Source organism: Excalfactoria chinensis, chromosome 1, assembly GCF_039878825.1.
Source record: "Excalfactoria chinensis isolate bCotChi1 chromosome 1, bCotChi1.hap2, whole genome shotgun sequence".
Taxonomy (NCBI): domain Eukaryota; kingdom Metazoa; phylum Chordata; class Aves; order Galliformes; family Phasianidae; genus Excalfactoria; species Excalfactoria chinensis.
Window position 1 is genome coordinate 80,516,690 of NC_092825.1, and position 27,507 is coordinate 80,544,196.

At 38.8% G+C, this 27,507-nt stretch overlaps 2 protein-coding genes across 6 annotated transcripts in view; one reads left to right on the forward strand and one right to left on the reverse strand.

Annotated features, from left to right (window-relative positions):
* Positions 1-27,507, reverse strand: part of CMSS1 (cms1 ribosomal small subunit homolog) — a 222,109-nt gene that overhangs the window by 132,473 nt on the left and 62,129 nt on the right. The window lies entirely within an intron of this gene.
* Positions 1-27,507, forward strand: part of FILIP1L (filamin A interacting protein 1 like) — a 192,349-nt gene that overhangs the window by 104,541 nt on the left and 60,301 nt on the right. For all 4 annotated transcript variants that reach the window (XM_072327182.1, XM_072327184.1, XM_072327181.1 and 1 more), the window contains 3 exons: positions 12,920-13,206; positions 16,205-16,378; positions 22,175-22,353. In XM_072327182.1, coding sequence (XP_072183283.1) covers positions 12,937-13,206; positions 16,205-16,378; positions 22,175-22,353 — 623 coding nt within the window. In that variant the 5' untranslated portion in view covers positions 12,920-12,936. The remainder of the gene's footprint in view (positions 1-12,919; positions 13,207-16,204; positions 16,379-22,174; positions 22,354-27,507) is intronic.

A 27,507-nucleotide genomic window follows, 5' to 3' on the forward strand; every position in this document is an offset into this window, starting at 1 on the left:
AAAATGACCTCTAGCTGAGTAGATGGCAACTGGTGCTGGGGGGTGTCAAGGCTTGGTCTTTGAAGACTGGGATGAGACTTTGTTTTTATGGTAGATGTGATTACCATACTTTTAAATGGATAAGCAAGTATTCAGAGTGGCCTATACAGGAATATGGAGTCTCCTCCTGTACCTAGGCTGCAGACCACCCTTAGACCTTCTGCAAACATCACCACCTTTTAAAATGCCCACACATCCCTTCACGCCTGGAAAACCCCTTTCCTCAGTTCCCATTGAAAACTGACCCAGAAGCTGGCTAGAGCCGTATTTGATTTGAACAAGTGGAAAAACAAAGAAAGGAACAAAGGACAGCATGTGCCCTGTGCCACCTCTCCAGCCTGCCCTGCTCTGGCCCTGCTCCAGAGGGCTCACGGTATAACCAAACCCAGGAGAAGACCCAGCTGTGGACAGAAAGCAGCTGCTTTTGAGCAAGAAGCTCATGCAGTGGAACTGTGGTGTCCTTACGGAGCAATGAGAGGAATATACATATTTTCTCCATCTGCTCCATGCCAAAGCACAGCGTATGGCCTTGAGACAAAATTTCAAGCAAGGAGGGGAAAAAAAAGGTAGTTAGGGACACACAGGAGGTCCATCTACTTCACTTACTGAACTTCATTCCAATTCCTTTTTTCTATGTGGAGGCAATTTAACTTTATAACTTTTAAGAAACTTCCTATTAGAAAGCTGTGGTTTCCAGTGCATTTTTATTGCATTTTCCAAGGTTGCGTCATCAGAGTGGAGTATATTCCTATGGGAGCTGAATGTCCCAAACTGTAAGCCATTACAATAATGAATGTCATGGCTAGTAAAATCTGTAATCTGAACACATACAAAAATCAATTTCACTCCGTTCACTTACTTTTCAAACTCTCTGCTTTTCACTTTTTCCTGGCAAATGCACATAGCCGCAGTCACCAATTAATAAGAACAATAAAAAAAATATATATAAGCCATCACTCAAAGTCATAATTTTACTTTGGCTTACTTCAGGCAATATCAAACTCAATGAAACGTTCTTCAAAAACTTCAAACCAACTACAAAGCTGACTTGAGAATCTGCCTGGCAGCTCACGTTTCCTTTGCTTTCAGTTGCGTGCAGATTATTAAGAGAATCCTGCTGCCACAAAATGAGCAGGTAGGACCAGAATGAACAAGAATAAAAACAACAACAACAACAAAAACCCAGTAAAAGTCAAAAAAGCAAAAGAAAAAAAGCCTCCAAAACAACTAAAAACACAAATCCAAATTCTAGTTATAAAGAGATTCTTGATTCAAAAGATCAACACAACAGCAAGTTCATCTTTAACTTAATTCTAGCAACAAACTCATTCTCAAAACTTTTCAAGAGCTACAGTAGCCTGCAGCCTTGGAGTGCTCATGAAAGTCACAACGTGCCATCAGTTCTCACAAGCTCGGTGACGGCACAAGAGAGTAGCAGTGGGACAGGGTGGCAGAGATACGGGGCACTGTTCATCAGTGATTCAAGCCCAGAGGCAAGAAGAGAACTGAAGCTACTGACCAGTATTCCTACCTACACCAGAACTCCATAACCTAAAACTCCTCTTCCAGAAAAAAATGTCTGCTTTTCAGGTGAACAATTACAGAGAGACAATTGGAAACCTGAGAGCAATGTCACTGCCATTAAAGTTCCAGGATGAACCATTTAGGATGTTTACCTAGTTAGTCTAATTTTTTTCATTTGGATATTAAGGTTGGAGAATGTGGGCGTGGGGACTGGGCTGAACAGTCTTCCACCGCTATTAGTTAGCATGCTGCTGCAGTTCTGTAGCTGCAGCTGGAAGAGCAAAGCTGACAAAGCAAAATGACAGAGCAAATTCTTTGCACAACTGAATCCTGCCTTAGTAAAAAAAAATAATGTAGCCTGCTGTCATATACATGTTTTGTTACCAATGGAAAAAAAGCAAAAAAATCAAATCACACTGTTTTTGTATTACAGAATAAGAAGAAAAACTCAGTATTCCCCCAACTATAACAATGCAAAATACCAGATCTCAGAACACTAAGAAATCAGAATTTTAAGATATATAATGAAAGCCCAACGTGCAGATAGATAAAAAAAAAAAAATAATAACCTACGACCCAGGAAAAAATGGACATCAACAAATGAAAGGTTCCTCCCTGATTTCTGTACAGCAGCAGAATGCAGTCATTGACACTGAGTGTGTGAAGATCAGTTAAAAATAAACAAGTGAAAACAAACACACATAACCCAAACAGACAATTTGGAAATCCTAGGTTTAGATACAAACCTGAGATTCTACCAAGTATTGTTCATAGATGCTTGGTGTCAACGTGACAAAAACAGTAATAACAGTAATATCTCTATTCAGAAAAGCAACAGCTTCTCTAAGTATTTTCCACTACCAAATAGAACACAAAGCATTGCTCTGATGTAGAGAAGATGCAGTTTAGGAAGTCAAGCATAGAATCATAGAATCATAGAATCACCAAGGTTGGAAAAGACCTAAAAGATCATCCAGTACAACCATCTAAAAGTAGTATGGGAAGAACAAAAGTCAAATAGTCATCCTGAAAGCTGTCTAAAGGTGGGAAATTCCAGATAAGCAAGAAGTTCACAAACTTTCAAAGTCTGGTTAATATATATTCTGTATCTCTTAGGTGCGGAAACAGACGATGAAAAATTAGGGCAAACCAAACTAAATACAAACAAAACCCCAAAATAATCAAATACACCATTTCTTTGAAGCCTTGAAAGCCACATCTGGACAGTTCACATAATCGCAATAGGCACAAAAGCAGATAAAATTCTGTATTAAAAACATCAATCAGTTAGCACTTACACTGAACTAGTGAACATGTTGTGTCAAAGACAACTGTTTGAACTCGATCGTTGCATGCAATACAATGGCAAAAGCAGCAGAGTTTGGTTTATAATTTTTTTTATATTTTATTTTATATCTTGGTAAAGTCAGAAGGCATCTGTAGATTCCCCTGCCTGCTCCTTCTTCAAGCAATCCTTCTGCTCTCAGAGTAAGTTGCAAATGAGACCAGTTGATGGTCTCAGTCATGAGTTCACAAGAGAGGCAGCCTTGCAGCTTCCTCAGACATTCATAAAGACTTTTGATCTTTCTTTGAAGGAACTTTTCTCAGGATATTTAAAAGCCTGTGGCTTATTTTCATGTGTGGAGAAAAGCAACGCTGCAAGAACCCTCCCACACAAAGAACTGTCTCAACAAAACTATGATTGTCAGAAACATGCTAGAAGAAAATTAACATATACTGACTTTGAAGGTATAGTCCTGGTAGTACTCACTGTGGTCTCTAGAACCCACTGCATGGGTTCCATGCAAATACCAAGACAAAAATGAGTAAAATGGAACTGGAGATGGTTTCACCTTTTGCCCAGAGAGGTTGTGGATGCTCCATCCCTGGAGGTGCTCAAGACCAGTTAGGATGGGGCCCTGGGCAACCTGGTCTAGAACCAGAACTGGATGTCAATGTCCCTTCCTGTGGTAGGGGAGATGGATCTTGATGATCTTGAACCCCTCCAACCCAAGCCATTCTATAATTCTATGATGATTCTATGGATACCCAAACCAATTACTGTGGGAAACAAGATAACTAACACCAGACAGTATGCAATTGCTAACTCTTGCTTATCTTGCTTTTACTAGATAAACCTTGAAAACAAAGTACTTCAATTCCTTTACTGTTCTTTTGATGAAAGTTTAGGAAGACCATTTGTGTTTCCCTCAAGCAACAAGCATTGAGAATTACAGAGGTGCTCTAAGTACACAAATCCGAAAACACTGTGTGCATAGACAAACACACAGACACACACACACACACTAAGTGCCCTTAGTTTCTTCCTCCTCTCTTCACACAGCTATTATAGCTGATAATACCATAACACTATATTTCTTCAATTAGGTGGCATTTGGAGGGTTGTGATTATATGCTGTTTTTAAAATGAAATCACATCGTATTACCAGCATGTTTAAGGGCTCAGAAGAACATGGTTTGTCACAAGCCCTTCTCTGCCAGAGTCATGGTCCAATCCATCAGTAAGGAAGGACACTGTATTACAGAAGGTACACTGGCCATTGGAGTCATGTTGGTACACACGCATACACTTGTGCAGGGAAAGTTCATTGCTCAAGACAGAGATGCAAAAAAATGCACTGGAAAAGATTTGTCATGCTAATGAAAATATTTTAAGAAAACCATCAAATTGACAATATTCTAATTCTGTCTAGATTAAAACAGAACATAATGACTTTTTTAGGTTGGACTTTAGGAAATACTTCTTTACAGAAAGGGTTGTGAAGCACTGGAATAGGCTCCCCAGGGAGGTGGTTGAGTCACCGTCCCTGGATGTGTTTAAGAGCCATTTGGATGTGGTGCTCAAGGATATGATTTAGCAGGAGGTTGTTAGAGTTAGGGTACTATGGCTAGGCTGTGGTTGGACTTGATGATCTTCAAGGTCTTTTTCAACCTGGGTAATTCTATGATTCTATGACTGTCCAACTTGGAGGAAAATGAGAGGTTTTGGGGAGAGGCAACTATATAAAAAGTGGAAATATATATATAAAATTTGATGACACAAAACGAACCTTGAAATACTCATAAGATTAGCACAAAATGATGGCACTTTTGCTATATCAAGTCTGCAGAAGGCATCAAAAGAATTGTGGGTAATAACCTACATTGTCAGGGCACCAGGAATAGCTTTTGCAGACAAGTATCTGCCAGTTGTGAGACAAGCAAATACACTGAGCATTTGGAGGGTCTTGTCACTGCGAAACTTCCCTTGGATCTTAATCTCTTATCAAAACTTTTGTCGATTTGCACACCTTAATTCTACTGTTGAGACATTACCTTAAAGTACTTTTGTACAATGCTTGGTAGAAAGAGATAGTAATTTTGACCAGGACTTCCATAGGATTTCATTTTGTAAGTCTCTATCAGGAACAGGGAACAGGAAAACTTAAAAAGAATAAACCATAGGTAGTATTCCTCTATGGCAATGGGGATAAGCACTTGGTCAATCCAAGATTTCCCTTCTCAACCACTTCCAATTCCAATCAAACCAGAGAGACGACACAAGAGAACTCAAAGACAAAGACATTTCCCCAGGTCCAGGAAGACAGGAGCCTGAAGAAAGAGATAAGAGACCGCCACAGTGAGCAAAAACTAAAATGTTGGTTTCAGCCCCAGACACAGTAGCCACTGCCTTCACCTTAGTGCCCTCCTGGGAGCTGTGCAGAGAGCTGTGGGTTTGTGAATGGCAGAGAGGAGAATGCTGAAGATGCAGTAGGAACGTGGGGCTGTTCTGGTGGTTGCAGAGGAAACAGGAGGAGCTGTGGGAAAGGCAAAAGGAAAGAAGAGGGAAAGTGGGTCTAATATCACTTAGGATGTGTAGACAACCAAAGACACGTCAGTAGAAAACCTTCTCTTTCTTTTTTCTCTTTGTTCTCTTTTCTTTTTAATAAATTTCATTATGTGCACTGTAGTACTTAAATTGGAGCTGAATTTTCTTGCTATGTAAATATCTGCAGTTCAGCTAATCTTGGGATATGCAGGAAAAAAAACACCTGAATTTAAGTAAATAGTATCTAAGATACTAACATTTTCTTCCCATGTAACACTGTTATTCACTTCGGATAATGCTGTAACTACAGAATCATTATGCACTGAATCAGAAATTACGGCAGCTGAATATTAAGTATTAAACCACAATCACTGCATTAAACAATGTTAAATGGTTTTTATGCTCATAAAACATATGAAAATTGCATGTTTGGAAAGTAAATTCATTTAGTTGAAATTGAAACTGCTGAATTTGATTTCAGTGTAATTACTACCAAAACTTTGTCATACAGACAACTGCAAGGTTAACTTTTTACTGACAAACACATAAGACAGCATTGTAGTTTCCCATATCGAACACTCTGAATTGATGTTATAGTAACATTTTTCGCATATGCCCCCCAAATCTCCCTGCACTAATTCTGTGTCTAATTAAGAGACAAATGTTGAACATTTCACTTTACAAAGAAAGAATAATGAAACCCAAGCAAACAAACAGAGCAAACAAACAGAGTGTAATAGCACAAAATTCCCCACAACTCTCAATTCCCAGAAGTAGAAAACTGAAGAAAATTGATCTCTTTTACTTTTATTCTCGATTCCTCCTCAAACTTCTGAACCCATGAAAATATGGAATTATACTGGTGCTGTCTCATTGCAGCAGCACGTTCAAGGTCCACATCTCCACAGTCATCCTTCCACTAAAACTAAAACCCAATCTGCTCATTCTGCCCTTGTAGCATGTGTAGTTCCTCACTGAGAAGATAAATCATCTCCAAGAAATCCACCGTGTCTGGCCCATTTCTACAAAAACTGCCTACATATAAAGTGATACAAGTACTGTGGTTTTCCAAGACTACCATCAACTTTGCCAATAAGTTGGACATCAAACTAGGAGAACTGGATTCACAAGGAGCCTGTGCAAGAGAGAGACTGAGGGTTTAGCAAGAGGAGAAAGTGATGGGAGTGCCTTTGCCCATTAGCTACACTGGGAGCATGTGCCAGGCTACAACCTATGACAAATGGAGTTCAGCCCCTGTAAGAAAACATCTCAAAGCACTGTTCTCCAAACTGGAATCTGTGCGGAATCCAAGTCTTTGTGGTTTCAAAGCAACCACTCCATTTTTGTCAAAGAAGTTTTACATAATACAGCAGGGAGTCCAATCACTGTACATGTGCAAAATGCCAAATTACTGGAATGGGAATGAGACAAGGAATGGTGGAAGTTGTACAATATCTTTGCCATCAGCAAGGTAGCTAAGGTGACAGTTCTCTAACATTCTCCAAACAGCATTTCAACTCCTCAGAATAGGCTTCCTAACTCCAGGGGATGAGAAACCTGTCTCATGGTCAAGAGAGCATAAGCCACGATGAACAGAAAAATGACATCCAGCTTTCACCCATGCACTTTTCCTGTCCGGGAGTGTTTCCATCCTCTGTTGAATCCAGATTTTCTTCCCATCTGAGTAATTCCTCTTCTGAACAATGACAGCACTGTTCCTTTAGGACTCCTGAGGGCTTCAAAGACCAAGATTTGAAAAGATTCCATGAGAGGAAAACAAACTTCTAATCTATTCTGTCTTCCTCCCACTTGACTCCCTGTGACTCCACATGCCAACAGATGGATCAGGCTAAGCAGGTAAGCACTCCCTCATCAGTTTTCTCAGAAAAGCAGTTCAATCTTGCAATTTCCATGCCAAGATGGAAAAGTGTATTTATTCCAGAGTCCTTGGGTGAAGAATCCATTACAGGAAAGAAGGCTCTTCTCATTTACTGCCCAGCACATGCACCAAAACAGCACAAGAGTCTACTATGAATAAGAGTACAGTCCCAATGAGGTAATCAGCCTTGCTACAAGAGAATAAGATTCTGGATAGATGCCACTGCAAATGGTTTTCAAGGAAAATGCTAAAACAGTCTGCCCAAAAGGAAGGGCTGTATCTTTGGAAGTAATGCCAAACTACCACAAAGCTCTGCATTCTCCACTTGAAAGTCCCAATAACTAAGAAACACATTCTGTCAGAAAACATCAGCTTCAGAAAAGGCTCCGTGATGCCACAAAATGGCCAGATCCTGGGATTCCAATTAATACGATGAAGTTTTCATTTCTTCTTGTTGCTCAGCATGGTTCAATAGCTTGACCACAGGTCACACCAGAACTACAGAAAGAGAACAAGACAAACCTACTGATTTTTCTGGCAGAACACAGGATGTGGCCACTTGCCAAAAGCCCCTTCCTCTGCCTGCACGATACCTGGCACATGGCCACTCAAGAAGGCAAGAGAATGGGGACAGCAGATTAATTTGTCCTCAGACAGTTACATGGTGCACCAAGCTGAACATGATGCTTCACAGCAGCTTTTCTACATGGTAATGCAAGAAATGCCCTATAACAAATAAGGCGAGTGCTTAAAAGCACATTCACAGTGGTGGAAAGAAGTTTCCATATCTGTTTCCTAAAGAGAAGATGTGCTTTTGTGCTCTCCCATAACACTGACACACTGAGCAACAATCTCTTCAGTCACAGAGGTTTGGTAGAGTTGGTAGAGTCCCTGTATATTTCAGCAAATCAAAAGGATTATTATATCACTTTAAGAGATGTTAAAAAACAGAGACATGATTCCTTGCTTAGTCATGGATTTCTGGAAGAAAAAGAAATTTCTCAACTATTCAGGATCCTTACCCTGGGATTAAGAGAAGATTTGGTCCTGTGACGGATTTTCTTAGCTCATAAGTCAATCACTACCTAAAGAGAAAATAGTAAAGGGAAAAATAGATGGAAAAATAATGGATGCCTCTTAAAACCCTTCGGTGTCCGTGATGAAGTCATCTCTGACGGATGTTTCAGTTTTTCCCACAAAAGTGCAAGGATTTCTCAACCACCTGCTTGTTCGCTGCTGCCAAAGAGACAAACGCAGTTTCATCTCCTTCAGAATATGATTGAGAGGGTGGAGACCAAGTTAACATCATAGAAACATTTGGTCATTTAATCATCTGGCTCTACAGGAAAGAATATTTTGATCCCTCAGATTACTTGCACAACTCTAAGAGAAAATGTTTCCTTTATATGCAGGAAGTCAGCATAGAAGTTCTGAGATGAGCAAGCTCTTTAGAATACAGAATGAGAAACAAACTATAAAAAGAACAAAAACACGAATGCTAAGAATAGATTCAAATTTTGCTGAGAATGTTGCTTGCAATAGTTTGGCTTACCAGAATGTTTCAATGTAAGCGGCACCCTTGCTCCATTTTGAAACTGGGACCAGTCTACCAAGCTGCGTTGAATCTACCAGGCCTGGAAATCATCACCTTGTGATATCAAGCGAGATACTGCTGCAAACTCTTCAGCAGAACAGACAACCTGTATCAGGACTCAGAAAACAGTACTGCTGAATATTGACCTCAGCACACTTATAGGTAATAAAGTTAAAAAAACACAACTAAAAGTCGGTTTGTTAGAGCATCCTGAGGCACAGAGAGTACAAGCACACAGTTCTGAGGTCCAGTCCAGGGACTCATCTGAATTAAATACCCAGCACATAATGGTTTGTGATGTCAGGAGGTGTGACTTTGTGATCAGGACGGTCCCTTTCAATCTTCATTTATTTTGATGCAACCAGATCACATTCTAATCATACAAGAATGCTGATATGCATCTTTGTTTCTTCTGGTCCTGTAGCTACAGTCCCTGGTGTATATTATTTGATCCAGATAATAAGTGAGGGTTCAACCAAATCTTCTCATTTACTTTCTTCCTTCTTTGAAGGTGTTGACTTTTATCTGCAGGTATTCTATATTGCTATCCCTTTCAGTGGTACTTAGAAACTGGTCATAAGTTAATTTTCATACAGGAGTTTGCCACAAAATGCAACATTTCACACCCAAGGAGAAACCACAGAGATTCTGAACTACAACCACTACTACGAAAAAGAACACTTCCTTAACCCTTTTTTGCAAGCTACCCTTCTTTTATGCAAACCCCATCAATACCTGATTTATAACAAAAACTGACTGACATGCAGATGAGCAAAAGGGAAATTTTATACTCATTAAGCTGATCTTGAGAGCTCAAGGGGGATGAAATGGCTTTTTTGAGTGCCATGAGACAACTTATACCCCAAAACTTTAAGACCCTATTGACATTTTCACCTTCCATTCTCTCCATTACCACTCAAGTACATGGAAAGAGTCATTCAGAAAAACATAACCCAATCTACCAAAATGCGCAGCTAGAAAATTTCAAGTGACGCTGCTTCCACTCTCAGTGTTACATTAGGGCCATTCCAGGGGTTAATAACCTTACAGAAAACCAACATCCTATGGACTACAAGTTATCGTTTCTCTGCCTTGGTGTGAGGGCAGCAGTCATCTGCTTGAACTGTCAGGAGCCCTCTGTTAGTCCGTTAGACAGTGCTACATCTATGGAGGCTCACAATTGAAAGGTGCAATAGCATCAGACCACGTGCAGACAGCTTCAAGTACAATAGCTTCTAATTCAGAACTGAAAAAAAATATGGGTATTTGACACCTTCGTTTTAATTCAAATATAAGTTCAAATTACTAAGTATCCATTGAGCGAAAAAGAAATATTCCACCCTCCTCCAAATCTGTCATATTTGCATCCTTTGAACATGTTATTAGTATTATCATTATTATGTAAGCATGCAGCACAACAGACAGTAAGAATGCCAGGCAATGTACAGGTAATAAGAAAGACTAAATGAATGAATAAATAAGGAGCATAGTGATAAAGCAGCCTACTAACACCAGACTGTGTCTCTTTTGTCAATAAAAGAAGTGCTTAAAGCATACACTTAGTATGCCACTTCACTCCTATCATTTGTGTTCATTGCTAAATTTGATAACCATTGGCATTAGCAGGTTTAATAGTAGATCCCAGCATTCAGAAATGCCAAAACAAAATGCAAATGAAGTGTAGGTAATGGCTGCTCAATGAGAAAAGATAAATCCCCTTTGGGATCCCGCAAAGGCACCAACTCAGTGGGAGAGTGACCTAATCAGCAGGCTGGCTGACCTTCTCAGGCACCCAGAGCCTTTTGTCAGTGTAATAAGGACTGACCTACCAGATCAAGGAGCAGGCAAAACAGGCTCAGAAGTCATCACAAGCCCTCCTCAGCTGTGAAAACTGTGCATAGCATGTGGCTTTGAAGCCAAGAGAATGTATATAACGTAAGAAAATAACAGGCAGCAGATGTCCATCTTATCAGTATTGCTGAGACTTGTGCCCTTTCAAGTTCAGGATTCTGTTTCCAGTGCAGCCAACCAAGAAAAGTAACTTGAAAAAGCAAGAATCTCTTTGTTATGCATCAGTTCCACTTCCCTTCAGTGAAGAATGCTATGTTGACACTGGTCACAAGTCTGACAGCCTGCTATCCAATCAAGCATGCTGTTGCACCTGGTACATGAGGGGACTAAATGGAAGGACTTCTTGGGCTACTTACATTTTTCATTGAATCCTGTGCCTGCATCATCAAAGAGCATGGACAAGCTTAAAGTGAGTTCAGGTTATCTGATTTAACTCACAGCTTATGGCTCTAATGCTACAACGACTGGCCAGTAAGCCACATATGAAAACCAAGCAGACATGCAGCACTTGAAGCTGAAAGCAAATCAACAGTCACGTTCCAAAGTAGCAACATTCTGTAAGCAAGATACAATAAATGAGCAAGCCAAATAAGCAGACCTAAGTGAAAGAAGTGACAATAAACTAAATCATAAAGTTTTGATGGGAAAAGACCTTTAGGAAAGGCAGAACCTTCATTTCTCCCATCACTTCAGATGCACTGACACTGTAATTTCCCCAAATATTCTAAAAATGCTCTATGTTTTCACCCAAGGGGTTTTGGCTGAACTGCTGTTTTAGAAACAAACGTGACCATTTTTGCTATGGTACCCCAAGCACTGAATGTTAGCGCTAGTTCTATAGACAAATGTGGGTTGCAAGCTTTCAACCACCATTCATACCAAATGAAATGTGTTTTCCCCTTCCTCCGTTCTTGCAAAAGGATGTGCTTATAGGAGTCTGTGGAAAATTACCATGGTTAAAGAGCATAGCTGTAGAGTGTAGTTCAAGACTTAGATTCAGAACCCTGCTGAAGGGGGAGCTCTGGAAGAAATTTATCAGCCACAGAGCTGTATGGCCAAAAAGCAGCAGCACAATAATTTCCTGCCCCCCATGGGTCATAACGATCTTCTGGTGATAATCACCACTTCAAGTCAAAAGGCTGCTGTCGAGCTCAAGCCTTTCTTTCCTTGTTCTTTTGCCAAGTAAAGACCAATAAGCTTTCACCAATACAACTCCCAGCAATTGGCTTCATACTTTAATAAGAAAAAAATGTGCTTTATTTGTATTTGGAATGTACATAATTCCCCCTTCCAATCACAGGATTGGGCTTTTGTCTGCTAAACCGTATCCATGACCACACCACAGTTTTTCTGTAGAGGTGGATTATAGTCCATTCATACCTTCACTGTAGCAGTGATAAGCAAAACAGAGTTTCTGATGTCAATATTTATACAGCATTAGTAATTTGTCTGCACAGGCATTACAGTGTATTTATGTAACAGTGGCACTTCAAAAGGGACAAGCTAGGCTAAGCTTCACTTTGTGGTGAGGTACTAACACCTGTATGATGGCCTCAGAGTGCAGCACCAAAGAAGCAGTAAGACTTCACACTGTATGGTTAACAGGGAGGCACTATGATCACTGGGGAACGAGAGGTATGGTGAGGCTCATGCCTAACAGTCTGGATATACTAACCTCTATGCTTCATAAACTAGGAGGAACACAAATGCCTAACTCGAAGTAGCAGAGGACCGCTTTTGTGTTCTTCCTTGGAAAGAGAATGAAAAAGAAAATATCCAATAAGGGAAATACGACAGAAAGATCTTCCTAATGAAAACCTTCTAAAGCTTAGTTTGCCCTATCACAGAAGGACCTACCTGAAAGGCAGACAGCATACACTGTCTCTCAGATGGGAAATCTGGTCTGCAGTGCTGCTTGCAGTATTGCTACTAAGGGCGCTGCCTTTGCAAGTATTAGCCATGAGATTTTTCCAGATATACAGGACTAGGTAAGTCTCCCTTCACTGCCACTCGACACCCAGTAAGGATGACAGTTCAATCCTGTTGGTTCATGCAAGGCTGTCAGCTCCTTTCAAAAGACAAGGAGCCCAGTGTGGGAGGGGAAATTACCAGTCTGGAGGGAAGGACACCACCATAAAATAGCATAAGATTTTTATATTCACTGTAAGTTAAAACTTGTATTATATTCCCTCCTTTCCTTCAGCTTCAGAGAGAGAAACCATGCGCTCCAGAAGTAACAGTGCAGAAAGCCCAACCAGACCAAAGCCGTGCCAACAAAGGCCAAAAGGCCACCATAAAGAAGAGACAGGTTACAGTGGGAAAGGGAACATGCAAAGAAGGTCAAAGGAGAAAGATGATGTGCCCCAAGCCAGCACCATCATAAGAAGCCCTAAAGCTGAGAAAAAGCAAAGAAGTTCTTTCAAGAAAAGAGAGGACCTCTCTCGTGATGATCTGCTATTTCTTCTTAGCGTCCTTGAGGGTGAATTACAGGTGACTTATTGTCTTATTTTGTATTGCAAGCTAAAAAAATCCTTTTTGTTTGCCCCCGCACTTTACTGCAAACACATGCAGCTTTCCTATTAAGGAAACATCCTACCTAGTTTGCTGGAGTAGGACTAATATAAACTACAAAGCATGTAAAACTACAGATTATCCAGATATTCAGAATAGTTATCAACATGAAAAGATGCTATTTTCCTAAGTGCAAATAAAATTTATTCACAGTGTGTTTGTATAACACTAAAACACTCGTGATCCATATAGTATATAGTCGTGTAACTCTCAAAGCAGAGAACTTGCAAAACTTTCCTATTATGCTGCTCTGATGTAAGTATTTTGACTACAAAATGCATGTACCATAAAAACTGTATGGAGGAAATTGCAGAGATCTTTAAGGTATGTTACTTAATTACTTATTGTCTTATTTCTCCTATGAAGTCATGAGCATTATTACAAAACAATCAACACATACCAACTCACCACAAGTAACTCACTCAACAGCTTTCTAACTTTGTTAGCAATCCAAAATATCCCTTTCATTTCCCATCATAGGCAGAACATGCAGTTAACCTGCAACATAACAGATTTTGAAGAAAGCGATTTTTTCTATCTGGAAAAAGTCAGCTTCCAAGCAGCCAATGATGCCAGGAAGCCAAACATAACTTCAGGAACTGGGAACCAGATTTCCAGTGAGAAAAGAGGAGATACTTCTACAATGGACAATTGCAAAGAAAGAGTGACAGCCACTTTGAACAGCTTACAAGTAGAGAGATAAGCAAGCATCCAAAGTAGCTTTAATGGCGGTAGCATTGTTTCAGTTTATTGCCTGGATAGCACCTTGGTAGTTTCCTCCTTAACGTATGCAGGTGTATTTACATAATACATGCTAATAGAAATGTTTAATGGAACACACATGCTATATGAGTCCTTTTTGATAGACACGCCAGTCTCTGGGGGTGCTCACTTACCCTGCCTAAATGTAGATGAAAATTCAGATGTCATACGCTCCTCCAAAAGAGTCCTCTTTTTCCACGAGAGAAATACATGAGCATCCATACATACACATTTATTTATTTATATTACTCGCATTCAATTCAACTCACAGGATTTAAAAACGGAACCAAATGAAATGAGAAAACTGGAAAACAAAATTGAGCCTGATAGGAAAATTTCCAATTGCGTCTGACATTCTAAAGAAAGCATTACGAATGAAAAAAAAAAAAAGAGGGAAGTCATTTTTTATCCCTGATTTTCCACCTCCAGTAATGCCAAGTCAAATCTCTAAAGATCAGCTGACAATCCAGACATAAAATTAAGTTTTAAAGTTGAGTGCCATAACCTTCTCATTCCGGACCATTTAAGGTTCACAAAGATCGCTCTCTTAGCTTTTTTTCTGCTGTGACTCAGATTAGAAATGGATTTTTTCCTCTTTTTCTTTTAAGCACAGACATGAATAGGGAAATAGGAGTGTTCTTTCCAACAGCAGTCAGAGCAAAATTGTTACTGATCCTAACACAGCACTCTTTCCAATTCCCTCCCTTCTAGGATTAGCATGTCCTTGGTTTTGTTTTTAACTGAGGTGCTGCAAGTGATGCTTGAGACAGTGATGTGGTTGTGCCATTGTCACGGAGGCAGGGGACAATATCTTCCCATGAGAAGCAGCTGGGCACAGCCTGGGGCAGGCGGTCACCTGAGCCAGTTTGTCCTTCAGAGGAAACATTCAGATAAGCAGATATCGCCGTGAAACAACACAATCTCCGGTAGCGAGACTTCCAGACAATCAGCACAATACATACAGGAGATATTCTTTCTCCTCCAACTTCACATCTCTCAGTTTGTGACTTCAGAACAAAGAAGTGTTTTGTTGTTAAAGAGCAGGGTGTCTACAGACCATTTCAAATACTGCAGGCATACAATCCGGCATAGACTTAGAGCAATGCTGTGAAACAGGAATATGTTGCATGCATTTGTCAGCTTCTAAAACCAGTTCTGAAATACATACATGGAATAACATACTGAGAATGCACCTGCATACTGAGTCTGTTCTTTGGGAACAGAATGTCATCAGATATTTTGTCAGATTAAGAAAAAAATGCAGTGACATTAAAAAAGGAAAAGTATGGGGCACATTTTCAGGGAATACATTTTAAAATGACACAATTTGGGGGCACCAGATAACACAACTTAATGTTAAACTTCACCTTTTAAAGCGCTTTCTTTCTTTAGCATGCATTTGCAAATTGAGAATGCCACTAAAGCAGTTACTTCCAAGAAATGATGTGGCTAGGTTGGTTGAGGGCACATTCACAAGTGTGTGCACATCTATATATCTCTAAGTACAGAATGCACCATCTCATACATGTATGCATGCATACGTACATATCCATGCACTAAGGCCCCAACTGCCAGCTTTGCAGGCAATCAATCTTGTTTTAAAGAACTGCCATTATAGCATGGTTTTGGAATGCGTTTTGTGAAAGGTCACATCCCCTGCACCATATACTTCCCCACACTCAGTGCTCAAACACGCTCAGTGCAATGACAAAAGCAGACTACTCCAGGCTGGCTTTAACTACAAAAGCTACCACCATACCCAAACCATCCACACACGTCTAGGCTTCCAGAACCGTGTTAATAACTCACTAAAAATAAAAAAGTAAAAATCAGCTTCTATTGCCACGAGTCACAGTTTTTCCAGTACAAGCTGCTCCCGACATGGCATTTCAACCTCACTGCTAATGAATTAAATAAGCACCAGTGAAGACTCTGAAAATCCTGTTCTTTATGCACGACTCACAAACTAAAAACACCAGTGCTTCCCTTATGCTTTAACTGTCCTCATGTTACTACCTTGGGGCATTTTATAGACGTCGCTTTCTTTAAAAACTTCTTCTGTTTCCTTAAAGCCAAAAGTAGAAAGCATCCAACTAACCTGTAAATACACAAATGAGGTTTTAACAAAATGAAATCTTACATTGTCTTTCTGCAGGCTCAAGATGAAGTTATAGGAATACTTAAGGCTGAAAAAATTGACTTGGCTTTGCTTGAAGCACAGTATGGCTTTGTTACTCCCAAGAAGGTGTTGGAAGCCCTCCAGCGAGATGCTATTCAAACAAAGGCTGAGCAATGGCAAGAAGACATCTATGAAAAGCCTATGGGAGAGGTATGAATTGTACTACTGACACCTAACCATAGATCTCACAGAAATCAACAGTACAGATCTCACTGACTCCAGGGAAAGAAAGCAAATGTGCTCTAGGTCTAAAATTTAACATAGAAACAGGTCCAGTGATAAAAGCAGGTAGTTGATGTTCCTCACTTACATGACTGTGGAAAAACTGTTTATGACTACCTCCAACTCTGATAATCAGCCTTTTGTGTTTAAAACTTAAAATTGCATTTTTTTCCCTTGTTATCCTAATTCAGAGCTCCTACAGCCTGATACCTCTCTGTTAGCCTCAGTGAGGTCATGCCACAGCACTCATGTCGTGGCCATCTACCCCTACATATTCCAGCTCCCACTAATTCTATCATGGTTATATGATTATATTCAATCATGGGTATATGTGATTGATCTGAATAATGAACTGTCATTACAAACTTAATCCAAGCAGAAATCTAATATTTTCACACTACATATAAGTAACATTTAGCTCAATTACTCTGTAGCAGAAGTCATACTTTCTAAACAAGCTACGTGGATTCCATTTCTGTCCTGAAATGCAAGTCACTGTATATTAAAAGTCCTTCATATCACTAACATTTTTTGTTTTCCAAAGAAGAACTCCCAGTGTCTCCTGCTGGGTCAGATCAACATTTCTTTAATGATCTCCTCATAGTTATCTTAAAAAGAAAATCAGTAATTATGAACAAAATTCTTCTACTGAAGAGAGTCACACCTAAGAATACAGAGCTTATTTCAGAGAAGATTGTCAGGCAAAAGGTCAACACTCATTTCAGAGGCTCAGAGGTTAAAATCTCTGACTATAATCTGAAACAGATAAAGTTCAACTCCGGAGGTTAATTTATTTTAGCCCGCTGTGGCATTATGTCACAGAAACTTTGAGCACAAATGGAAATGATTTGAAGAGAAGTCTGAAAGGGTTTGAAAACATAAGTTCAGTCTGTTACTTTACATAAGTTTATACACGATTTTTCCCTCTTACGCTTAATGGCAGAGAAAGGATTTCTAGCACCACTTGATTTGGCAATTCCAACAGGCAAAAGTAAACATCCTATGAGCAACTGAAAGGGTAGAAAGACCACTAGCATTTTATATGTCTTCATAAACCAAAGGATGCCATAACTGTCAGGTATTTCACATTTTCATACCCCAAATTAAGTCTAAAATCTGTTTTGGTTTTGCTTCCATTTTTTTTTTTTTTTTCAGATATTAAAAAAGAAAAGGGGGGGGAGGGACAGGGAGAGAGGAGAAGGAAAACCTGTCGCAAAGGGTGGGAAATGACCATTTAATCTTCCCCATGCCACCATGGCAATGAACCTTCTCTGCCCACAAAATCCCTGCTGGTTCAGTCTCTCTAGAGCACATCAGTTTAGCTTTGTGTCCTCGAACACAGAGGATCTTCCCAAATCACAACTGAAAACACAGTGAATTTCAGAGTGTATCTACGAATACAAACTTTTTAGCATCCTCTCACAACTTACTCATCTCACTTAAACTTCATGAAGTTTCTTGGCAAATTTGATTAAGAATAGAGCGCTAAAATTTGGTGACTGGATAGCTTTAGTCACCAGGAACAGGATTCACATGAAGTCTGGCAAAACAGAAATTGGTAGCGATAGATATCCTTTGCAAAAATGATGAGGATTGTGATACATCAAAATTGTATCTTCCTAGGATATATATATATACTGTTTTTATTTTATTTTAAGCAGAGGGTTTTTCAGGTAAATTTGCTCTACAGTTATTCCCTTCTGCAACTTAACAAATGCTGGATAAGTTTTCTCATTACTTGCAGTTCAAAATACAATAAGATGCTTAATGTTTAAAGGAGCTTAAAGAAAGGAAAATAGACTTTTTTTGTTTTTGCTCCTGTCTAACACATCAATGTCTGAAAAGGCTTTCCATCTTTGCATGGTTTATAAACTGAGATGATTGAGTCAGATATTCATAAAATCTCTGGCTTCAGATCAATTGCCACTTCTCTGGAATAGAATGCAAATGGCATTCAACATTATAGTAAATACTACAAAAGAACCAGTTTACCAGATTCAAATAAAAACCCCAAATCATCCAAATAATAACATTAAAAACAAAAATCAACTCAGAAAAGATGATGTAGCAAGAGAGAGCGAAAGAAGACAAAGAGAACAATATTTCAGAATTAATGGTGTCTAGTCTCAAGTTTCAAACCTTCATGGAATTAGAAAGCCAATTCTGGTTTATAACTGTCTCCAGTTTCAAATTAGATAGGCAAAGATAAAAACTCTGGGACCTCACTGGTTGAAACTCAATGAACAAAATCTCTTTAAGAGCTTGAAAAGCAGTGATGTTAGACAAAAGCCTATATTCTGCATAAGTCAAGGATAATTAAAAGTGGAGCTCATTTTAAAAATCCCAGCACCAATCAACTTGAGGAATGAGCCTTTTAACAAAGTATAACTGACTGTATCCTCCTAACTTTCAATGGAAGACAGCTGTAGGACACCAAAGAGTTACACTCACAGGAAGAGATGCTGATAACGCGGCATTCAGGAAAAGAAGATCAATATATCTGTATGAAATTCTGATACAGCCAGGGCTGAAAAACACAAGGGAAGAACTGCTGCCATTGTCTCCAGATATCCTCAGCTCAGGATTATACATTTACACCCACACAATGACCATGAGGGTATTATTAGCAGGAGTAACGTGTCACTAAATTTTGGATAAATAAATCTAACTAGCTTGGATCGTATTCTGGTTCTGAGCCAAACACAAAGCAGTCTAAAGAGAAAGACAATAAGTTCAGTTCTAACATAATGAATGTGAGATGCACCATCTTAATTTGACTTCAAACACGAATTGGTGGCAAAACAACTAAATGCCTGTGAATTTTTAACGTGCTAAACTATTCACGGTTACGTAAGTTCATGCCTCCTTTTTTCCACTTTATTGTACACTATGTTCAACTATTAATTCTAGCAAAAAGCCCATATGGTTAGCAAGTACAAAACAACAAATCACTTAATCAAGATTTTATCACTTTAATTTTCCACAGAAGACATTTATATTGCCGCTTATTAGTCTTCTTTGGGGTTTTCAGCCAAGAACTGTATAGGTTGAGTAAACGCTGTGTATATGTATAAACGGACATCTTCATATGTACACATCTAGCATTTGGACAGGGTAACATGAAGAAGAAACGGCTGCTGGAAAACACTCTTTTGAGAGTATCTCATGCTAGCAGAAGCTCACAGGGCTTCTCCCTCCCCTCTGCTAGTATGGGCAAGTCATTACAAGAAAATGCTGGAGGCAAACTTGCTCCCCAAGGCTGAACCCTTTTCTCCTGCATGGACAGAACATAGCTTCCAAATAGCAACAGAGCATCATATCTGTGCTCTCTTCTTGGTCCCTTGCAAATGCTCTGCAGCAAACAAACCCATAAAACACCACTGCAGGTCCCACATCCTTCATACCCAACTGTGCAGAAGTAGAAATATTTCTGTTCGATTCATGTTGTTTGCATTCATTAGTTAAAGTAACCCTCATCTCCGTCAGTCATTTATATGTTGGGATACACAAGTCATTTGATTTACAATCAACTTTTAGCTAGAAATTTCACTTTGTTTCCTTATGATAACAATTTTTGCATCCCCTCACATTTTTGCATATGCTTTTGAAGCAGTGTTTGTATCACTGTAAATGCATTCTTTCATTTTCTTAACTCTAGCCATATAGGCCTACGGCCAAAATAAGTAAGAGTTTCACACATTTGCTTTCTTCCCCACCTAACCTTACAGTGAGGGCTGAGACCAGCAAATGTGATCATGCAAGGCTGAGGCCCGGTTTGTATCAACGTAAGCAAAACTGGGCCATAGCCACAAACAGCACCACAACACAACTTTATCAATGCCGGTTGCTTTCAGAGGACAGCATACAGTCACCTTAAGGCACGGTCTTTAAGACAAGACCACAAAGATCACAAACTCAGGCAATGGTGCATCTGTGCCACAGCTGCTACAAAATCCCCCTGTGAAATCTTGGGCGGAGAAGAAGGCTGATAAAATACAGTGAAAGTTTTCTCTCTTTCTGTCAAATCTATAAGCTCAGCAAAAGATTTCAAATTTTGAAATCCTCATTCCTGGTGGAAGAAGAATGTGGAGAAATTAAATATAGCCAGATTTTTTTCAATCTGACCTTTTAAGGCAATTCAGTTTTCAACCCCTGTAAAATACATGGAAAATACAGCCAAAAGGTTTGGAAGAGGTGACAACTGTATCCTGAGAAAGCTTGAGTACGCAAGGGTTTTGATAAGAAATGTTATCCCAAGAGAGATCCTACTTCAGATTCATAATTCCCATTGACCTTGTAGAAGTAAAAGTACACTAATGACAGGGAATGGGATGGAGCAAGTCTTAACAACCTGCTGCAATAGCACCATAAAGCAGCTGACAAGGACAGCCATCACTTTCTATGTATTTTTAGGTCATGGATGAAATTAACTCAGGCGCACTGCAACAGGAAAGACATTGATGCCATAAGCAGAAAAAACAGGTTGTTTTCAAAGTGATCCATAATTTCTGATGGAACATTTTAGATTCAAGTCATCATCAAAGTTTTGTCTCTAGACCTTATTTCCTTATTCATATCATCAACAACAACAAAAGTTAAAATGACAGGAAAAACAAGAGAATATATGCTCAGAAAGAAACTGGAGTAAGCAGAGGAGCCCATGTAAAAGTAGAGGATTTTCTCAGTTATTCCAGAAACTCATATTCAGGTATTGTGGTAATTCCTAACATTGCTTCTATCAGCCAAATTGTCAATAAGCATGAAGAGAAGATAATTTATTATAGTCCTCTGAATTATACTGCCTAAAATAAGCAGTGGCTCTAAGAATCTGAAGGCCCAACATGCCTTGCGCCATGTGAAATTCCTAGTGGGGGAAATGCTGGAGAACCAGAACCAGTCTTGCTTCCCACACTGCCCATTCGTGAATTCTTTCCTATTAATAGAGTAGCTACTGCAAAGCAGCTCAACTACTAGAATAGTCTGTGGTTAGAAGGAGCTGGCTCTGGCTTTGCATTGAAAACTTATCTTCTCCAAAAGAGATTTGAGGGTTCTCTTGTTGACCTAATCAGGAAGACAGCCTCCTCAGAGGAGGATGAATGAGCAATGAACGAAAATGTTCACAAATACAAATTCTCCTCAGGTCTCTAGATGGCTTCCAGGGATCCCTCCTTAAACTCCAGCTAGATAAGTAATGTCTAAGGAGGAAGATCCCTTCTTGTTTCATGCAGATGTTTGCATAACTTGGTCACGTACTGAATTCAAAATTATAATGGAATCCTCAACATGACAGTTTTCTCTCCATTCATAGAGATTGTTTTCTTCATAAACTTAACAGTCATGTAAATATCTCTATTTTTAGAAAAAAAATAGTTTAGAAAAATAAAAAGGGGAAGGATTTTGATTTTCAAAGTGCGCTACAAGTCAAGGCAAACCCATTCACAACATGAAATTTGAGGGGATAAATGGGAAATCCCCCTATTTACTTCCCTACTCCTGGTTTTGGGCTATTATTTCTAAGAAGTATATGCATTTCTTCAAAGCAATCCTACTGTTCATTGAAAACACTCCCATCCATTAACAAAATTACCAAAAGGTAACAGAGCCATCAGGATATTAGGCATACATGTAAGTAAGCTTATCCTATAATCTTGTATTGATGGAAGTCTAAGTGATAAAGAGTTTTGAAAGATTTCAGGACTTCTTTTGTTTTTTTTTTCCCCCCAGCTTGATAAAGTTGTAGAGAAACAGAAGGAAACTCACAGACGAATGCTAGAGCAACTTCTAATGGTAGAAAAGTCACACAGACAGACACTGTATGAACTAGAGGAAGAGAAGAGGAAGCACAGTGAATACATGGAGAAAAGTGATGAGTTTATAAGCTTACTGGAAAAGGAACGTGAAAGGTAAGGTTACCACTTGTCACAGTACTGAGAAATAACTATAAATTAATGTAATGTGTACAGATCTGTCTGCTTTCTGCATCCACTATAGGAATATTTGTGAAGTCATATTTTAAGAGTTCAGCTATAAAAGCATAATGAATTATTCCTAAGTAACAGTGGTGTACGTCAGCATGTTGGTAGATTCATCAGCTCCATTAGAGAGCAACAAGTGTGTTACAATACAGGGAGCCCAGGGAGATGCACAGATGTGTTTTAAGTTACAACCACATAAAGCAGGTAGGTCTTTCAGTGTGTTTGAGATGTTCAGTGTGCACAATGGGATGTAAGTAAGAGAATATGAAATCCAGCGTGCAGGCTACAATGGCAGGAGAAAGACATGAGGAAAAACAGAAGGTGTTTGGACAAATCAAAGCACAGAATGAGGACACAAAGGCAGAGTTTGTAGAAAGCTTTGAAAATAAGTTCCTGTACCAGGACTGGCATAAAAACCATAACCAAAAATTGCAACAGCTTGTTTACACATAATGTGAGGGCTGTGACACCAATTTTCAGAAGGATACGGAAGAATTTAATGCCATTTACTGTCTTTAAAATTTCAAAAGACAACTTCTCTGAATCTGCTGTAAAACTGAACACATTCTAAGGAAAAAAAAAATAAATAAAAATATGGAAGAACATTTCCTATTCTGTGGATAACTACTCCAGAAGATAGGAGTATATTGTCTCTGTTTCCTTTTGCTTCGGAACAGCTTCCAGATGGAAATGTTTGGGTGTGAGAATGTCAAGCTTATTCTAAACTCACATTATGCATAGATAATTCTTCCTCTGCTTTGCCTGTGTAACATCATGTTCCATGTATTTTGGCAGCATTTACTACTTTCACCCTTTCCACTACACCTCTCTCCTTCACGTCTACCAATGATAGCACATATGCTTCCCACCAAGTACACAGCCATATTTACATGCTTCACTTAAAGAAGCTGGGGAAAAAAAATAATTTGCATCTCAGAAATAAAGAAAAAAAGAGAGTATTAATGCAAGCAACCACAAGCACACACAGAAAAGCACATACAGTCCCCCTGCAAAGGGCAGAATGGATGTTTTTCTCTAAAAATTGCTTTTGTGAAACATCAACGTATTGAGAACTGAAGTCTGAGCTGAACAGAGGCTTTCATCTGTGTTGTCCTTTCCCCATATATTAGGAGTCACTCATCTATCTCTTAGAGACAGAGCTAAACAACCACGATTGCTAAACGTTACATCAGACACGTGTGCTCGCACAGCCTGAAAAGCTGCTCAGGAGGAGAGACTAAGCACCATGATCTTTGTGGGATTTTATCCTTGTGAAAACAAGGTAGACATGGGAATAAAACTCTGTTTCTTGCGCCTCTCCCCATAAAATATTTACCACTGTGATCTGCAACATTTAGTCTATCTGCCTGGAAAAATGAAAAAAAAAAAAAAAAAAAAAAAAAAAGAAAAAAGAAAATAGTGAGGTGCCTAATGAGACCTTAGAGAACATAATAATAGATTTCAGATTAAGTCTCAATTTTTCTATTTTCTTTGGAGGACTTGTTTTATGTGGAAAACCGTAAGGGGGTGTGATGTCACATATTGAGCCGATTCCAAAATGTTTGCCAAGTCATGTCGCCATCAAGATCTCCACGCAATTGCCTGCCATAATAAAAAGAAAGAAATAAAAAATAAAAAAAAAAAAAAGGCAAACAAACAAAAAACGCTCAGCAAGTTAAGGCACATCTCCTTCTATGTTAGCCTGCGTGACTCGATGTTCATAATACATACCCGTACACAGTAAAGTGACCTTGTCTTTCATGTCAAAAATCTTAGTCTCATTGTAAATCTTCGCAGGATGTAAATTTTGCTCTTGGCTTATGGGAACAGATAAGTTTCATACATAAACAGTGACAATGAATTTTGGTTCCCCCTGCTGAAATTCCATTTAAGAACAAACTATACAGAAAAGCCATAAGCATTTGTTGAAGAACTTTCTTCCTTGTTACTAGTGTGAAAAGGTACACAGTGTTAGTAACAGGATTTCAGTTTTGAAGCAAAATCTTGAATTTCCATTCAGTTAGTCAAAAAAGAGTGGTTTTTTTTGAAAGAACAAGGCTACAGTATATGCTGTAAGATAACTTCCAAGAGTACAGAATGCATGCAAGCCAAACAATGTATCTGAGTAATACATGATTATATGATCAACATGAAAAGACCTAGATGTTATGGGGGTAGTGTTGCTGAAGGACTGAAAACTACTGTTTATAACAGAAATAGAATCATAGAATCACAAGGTTGGAAAGGATCTACAAGATCATCTAATCCAACCGTCCTCCCATTACTTCTGCTTCAAGCCACTAAACCAGATCTCATAGCTCCTCATCCAGAATAAAGAAACTGAGAGTCAGATCCAATTCTTACATAAAATTAGAGCTATTATCAGATAAGGAGGAGGGAAAGCATTCCCTCTTTCTTCGGTATGTTCTCAGGAAGAGTGAAGCTGTTGAATTCTTAAATGAAAACTTGAGTCATAAACTACTTTATTAGATGATTGTATGTTTTACAAAACCAGGCAAGCCTCCACCATAGTGTCTTTCTGCTGCATTAGCCCCTCCATATACATGACAGTTCTCATTAGAAAAGTAAACTTTGAATTTTTAATTAAGTGATCTTAACTCAATTTCTAACTAAGTTATATTTAGATCATACAAAATATCAGCAGTCTTCAATGATTTGGTAAAAAGCTCTTCACCTCAATCATTCAAGAATCCCTTTGACTTCGTAGCAAGGCAACAAAACTTAAGTTTCTCCTACATTGTCAGACTGGTGAGTTTAAGACAAGATTTGTGACAGCTTTCTAGATTGAATATTGATCCTTCACATATTTCAAACAATTTTCCAGTGCCTGCCAAAACTTCTCCTCCATAGTCTTCCTGCAGAAATGAAAATGGATCTTCCAGGCTGGAAATTATCAATCTTCACAGGTTCAACCCAATAGGGAATTAACTTCTCCAAGTTTGGAAGGGAGAGAAGGGTCATTTCAATAGCATTTATTTGCTAAGCAATAGACACTTACCAGTTGTATATAGTTTGGAAGTGTAACGACGAATTTCTATTGAATAAAAAACAATTTTATGGAGAAGAGGAGGCCGGTAGGCAATGACTGTGTTGATCTTTCCTACACTTCATCAAGAGTTGAACCCTTTGTGTGTAGAAATCAAATAGAAACAGACCAATTGTACATGCAGTGTAGTGGCCTAGAGCTAGTCCAATCAAGTCCATAGAGGAAAACCCTACCGTAGCAGCCCCCAGATATATCATTTCAAGAGTTTACATGAACATAATCCTCCAGATACCAGACCCATGAGATGCACCTGAAGAACCATTGCATAAAAGCCACTGAACTTGTTCAGCTGTTATATTTCATGGCAGGTGAGTAGGGTCAAAGATGAGATTAAGGACTAGGAAGAATACTTCCTTTGCCTCTCTCAAATAAACAGTGCTAATGTTTGGCACCATGTAACCTCTTCTCCCTGACCTATTCCTTGGTCCTTCCCATTCTATCATTTTCATGTCTTGTTTTACTCACACCTCACTTTTACCTTTTTACTTCACATTAATTTCAAGTCCTGTGCTAACAACAATAAAAGCACTGCAGTATCTCAAACAAGAATCTATTCCAAGCTTAAATGTCTGCAACCAATTAACATAATTCAGTGTTCAATTACAGAAGCTGGAAAGAAAAAATATGCCAGGAAGAGCATTTCATGCCCCCTAGAAGCATGTTCCCTTTTCTGAGACTCCAATTTTTGCCCCTCTCCTCTTTATTCTCAAAGGCAACTACAAAGAATCAAGAATAAATACATTCTGGACCACTGTTTCCTTTCCTTCCTTTCCCACCAATCTGTCAGAAAGCGTGGTTAATAAATAAAATAATAAATAAAACCAATCCTGAAAATACACAACAATTTTTAAAATACAGATTCAAATGTAGGTTCCACTGTATTTTTACTGAGGATGTACCTACTTGTCCAGATACATTTATACATACTCCATGCTCCTGGAGTACAATTAAGTAATAAAAGTTACTTTAGGACATAATTCACAAAGCTAAAATAAGAAACTAGACAGTTTACGAGATAGATATGCTTCTAGTTTGAAAACATGACATATGCATGCAAGTGTTCATATATTTATGTATTATTCTCCACCTCACAAAACAAAATGAAATGCCTAAGAAGAGAAAAGAAACACAAGGAGTAAAATGATAAGCACTTACACAGCCTTTTCCTCTGCAAATATCAAGGAGTTTTCAATATTATGTGAGCACAGTTATTTTCTGTTTTTTGAATACTAAAAGGACATGAAGGTATGAGTGGAAGTAACCCCTCTCTGCTCATAGCACACCTGAATGATAAGACTGCAGGAAAGGAAGAAATCTCTTAGTGAATAGAAGTCCTCCATCTTCAAACTCACAACAGACTATGGCTAGCATGTCAATTCTCAATGATAACCAAATGTAAAAACTTTAATAAGTTTTACAAGTAAATGAACATTGTTATACAAGGCAGGAAAAGAAACAGTAATTTGCCCATCAGAGATGTAAATAGACTTTAAATGTAGTTAGGAGAAATGTTGCCCACAGGAATTCAATTATTAGCACAAAACTTCTCAGGTTGGTAATAAGCTCTTACCTTAAGATCCTCAACTGAGAAAGATGAGATTTTTCTATGCAGAGTTCTTTCTTTAGCATATAGTTTACAGTCAGAAAGGTCAGACGAAGAACATAGGCCAAAGGAAAAGAAAACTAGTTTTTTACAAGTAAGATAAACCAAACAGTTCATGAGTAAACATATCTCTTTTGCTCTGAGCAAGTGGAAAGAGAAAAAACACAAAAAACCCAGACAACCAAACTCTATTCCACTGCATCACCCATCAAGAAAAACACACTTGCAATGTTAAAATAAGTTACTGTCATACCTATCTAGGAAGTCAACATTCACCAAACATAATGATTGGAACCTGATTTGTGAAAGTCTCAAAACTTTGGTCTTTCTCATCTAAAAACACTCAGAAGAACTGTACTTGTTGCCTCAGTTGCTATCCCCCTCAAGGACAGTCAATTAACACAGACTACTT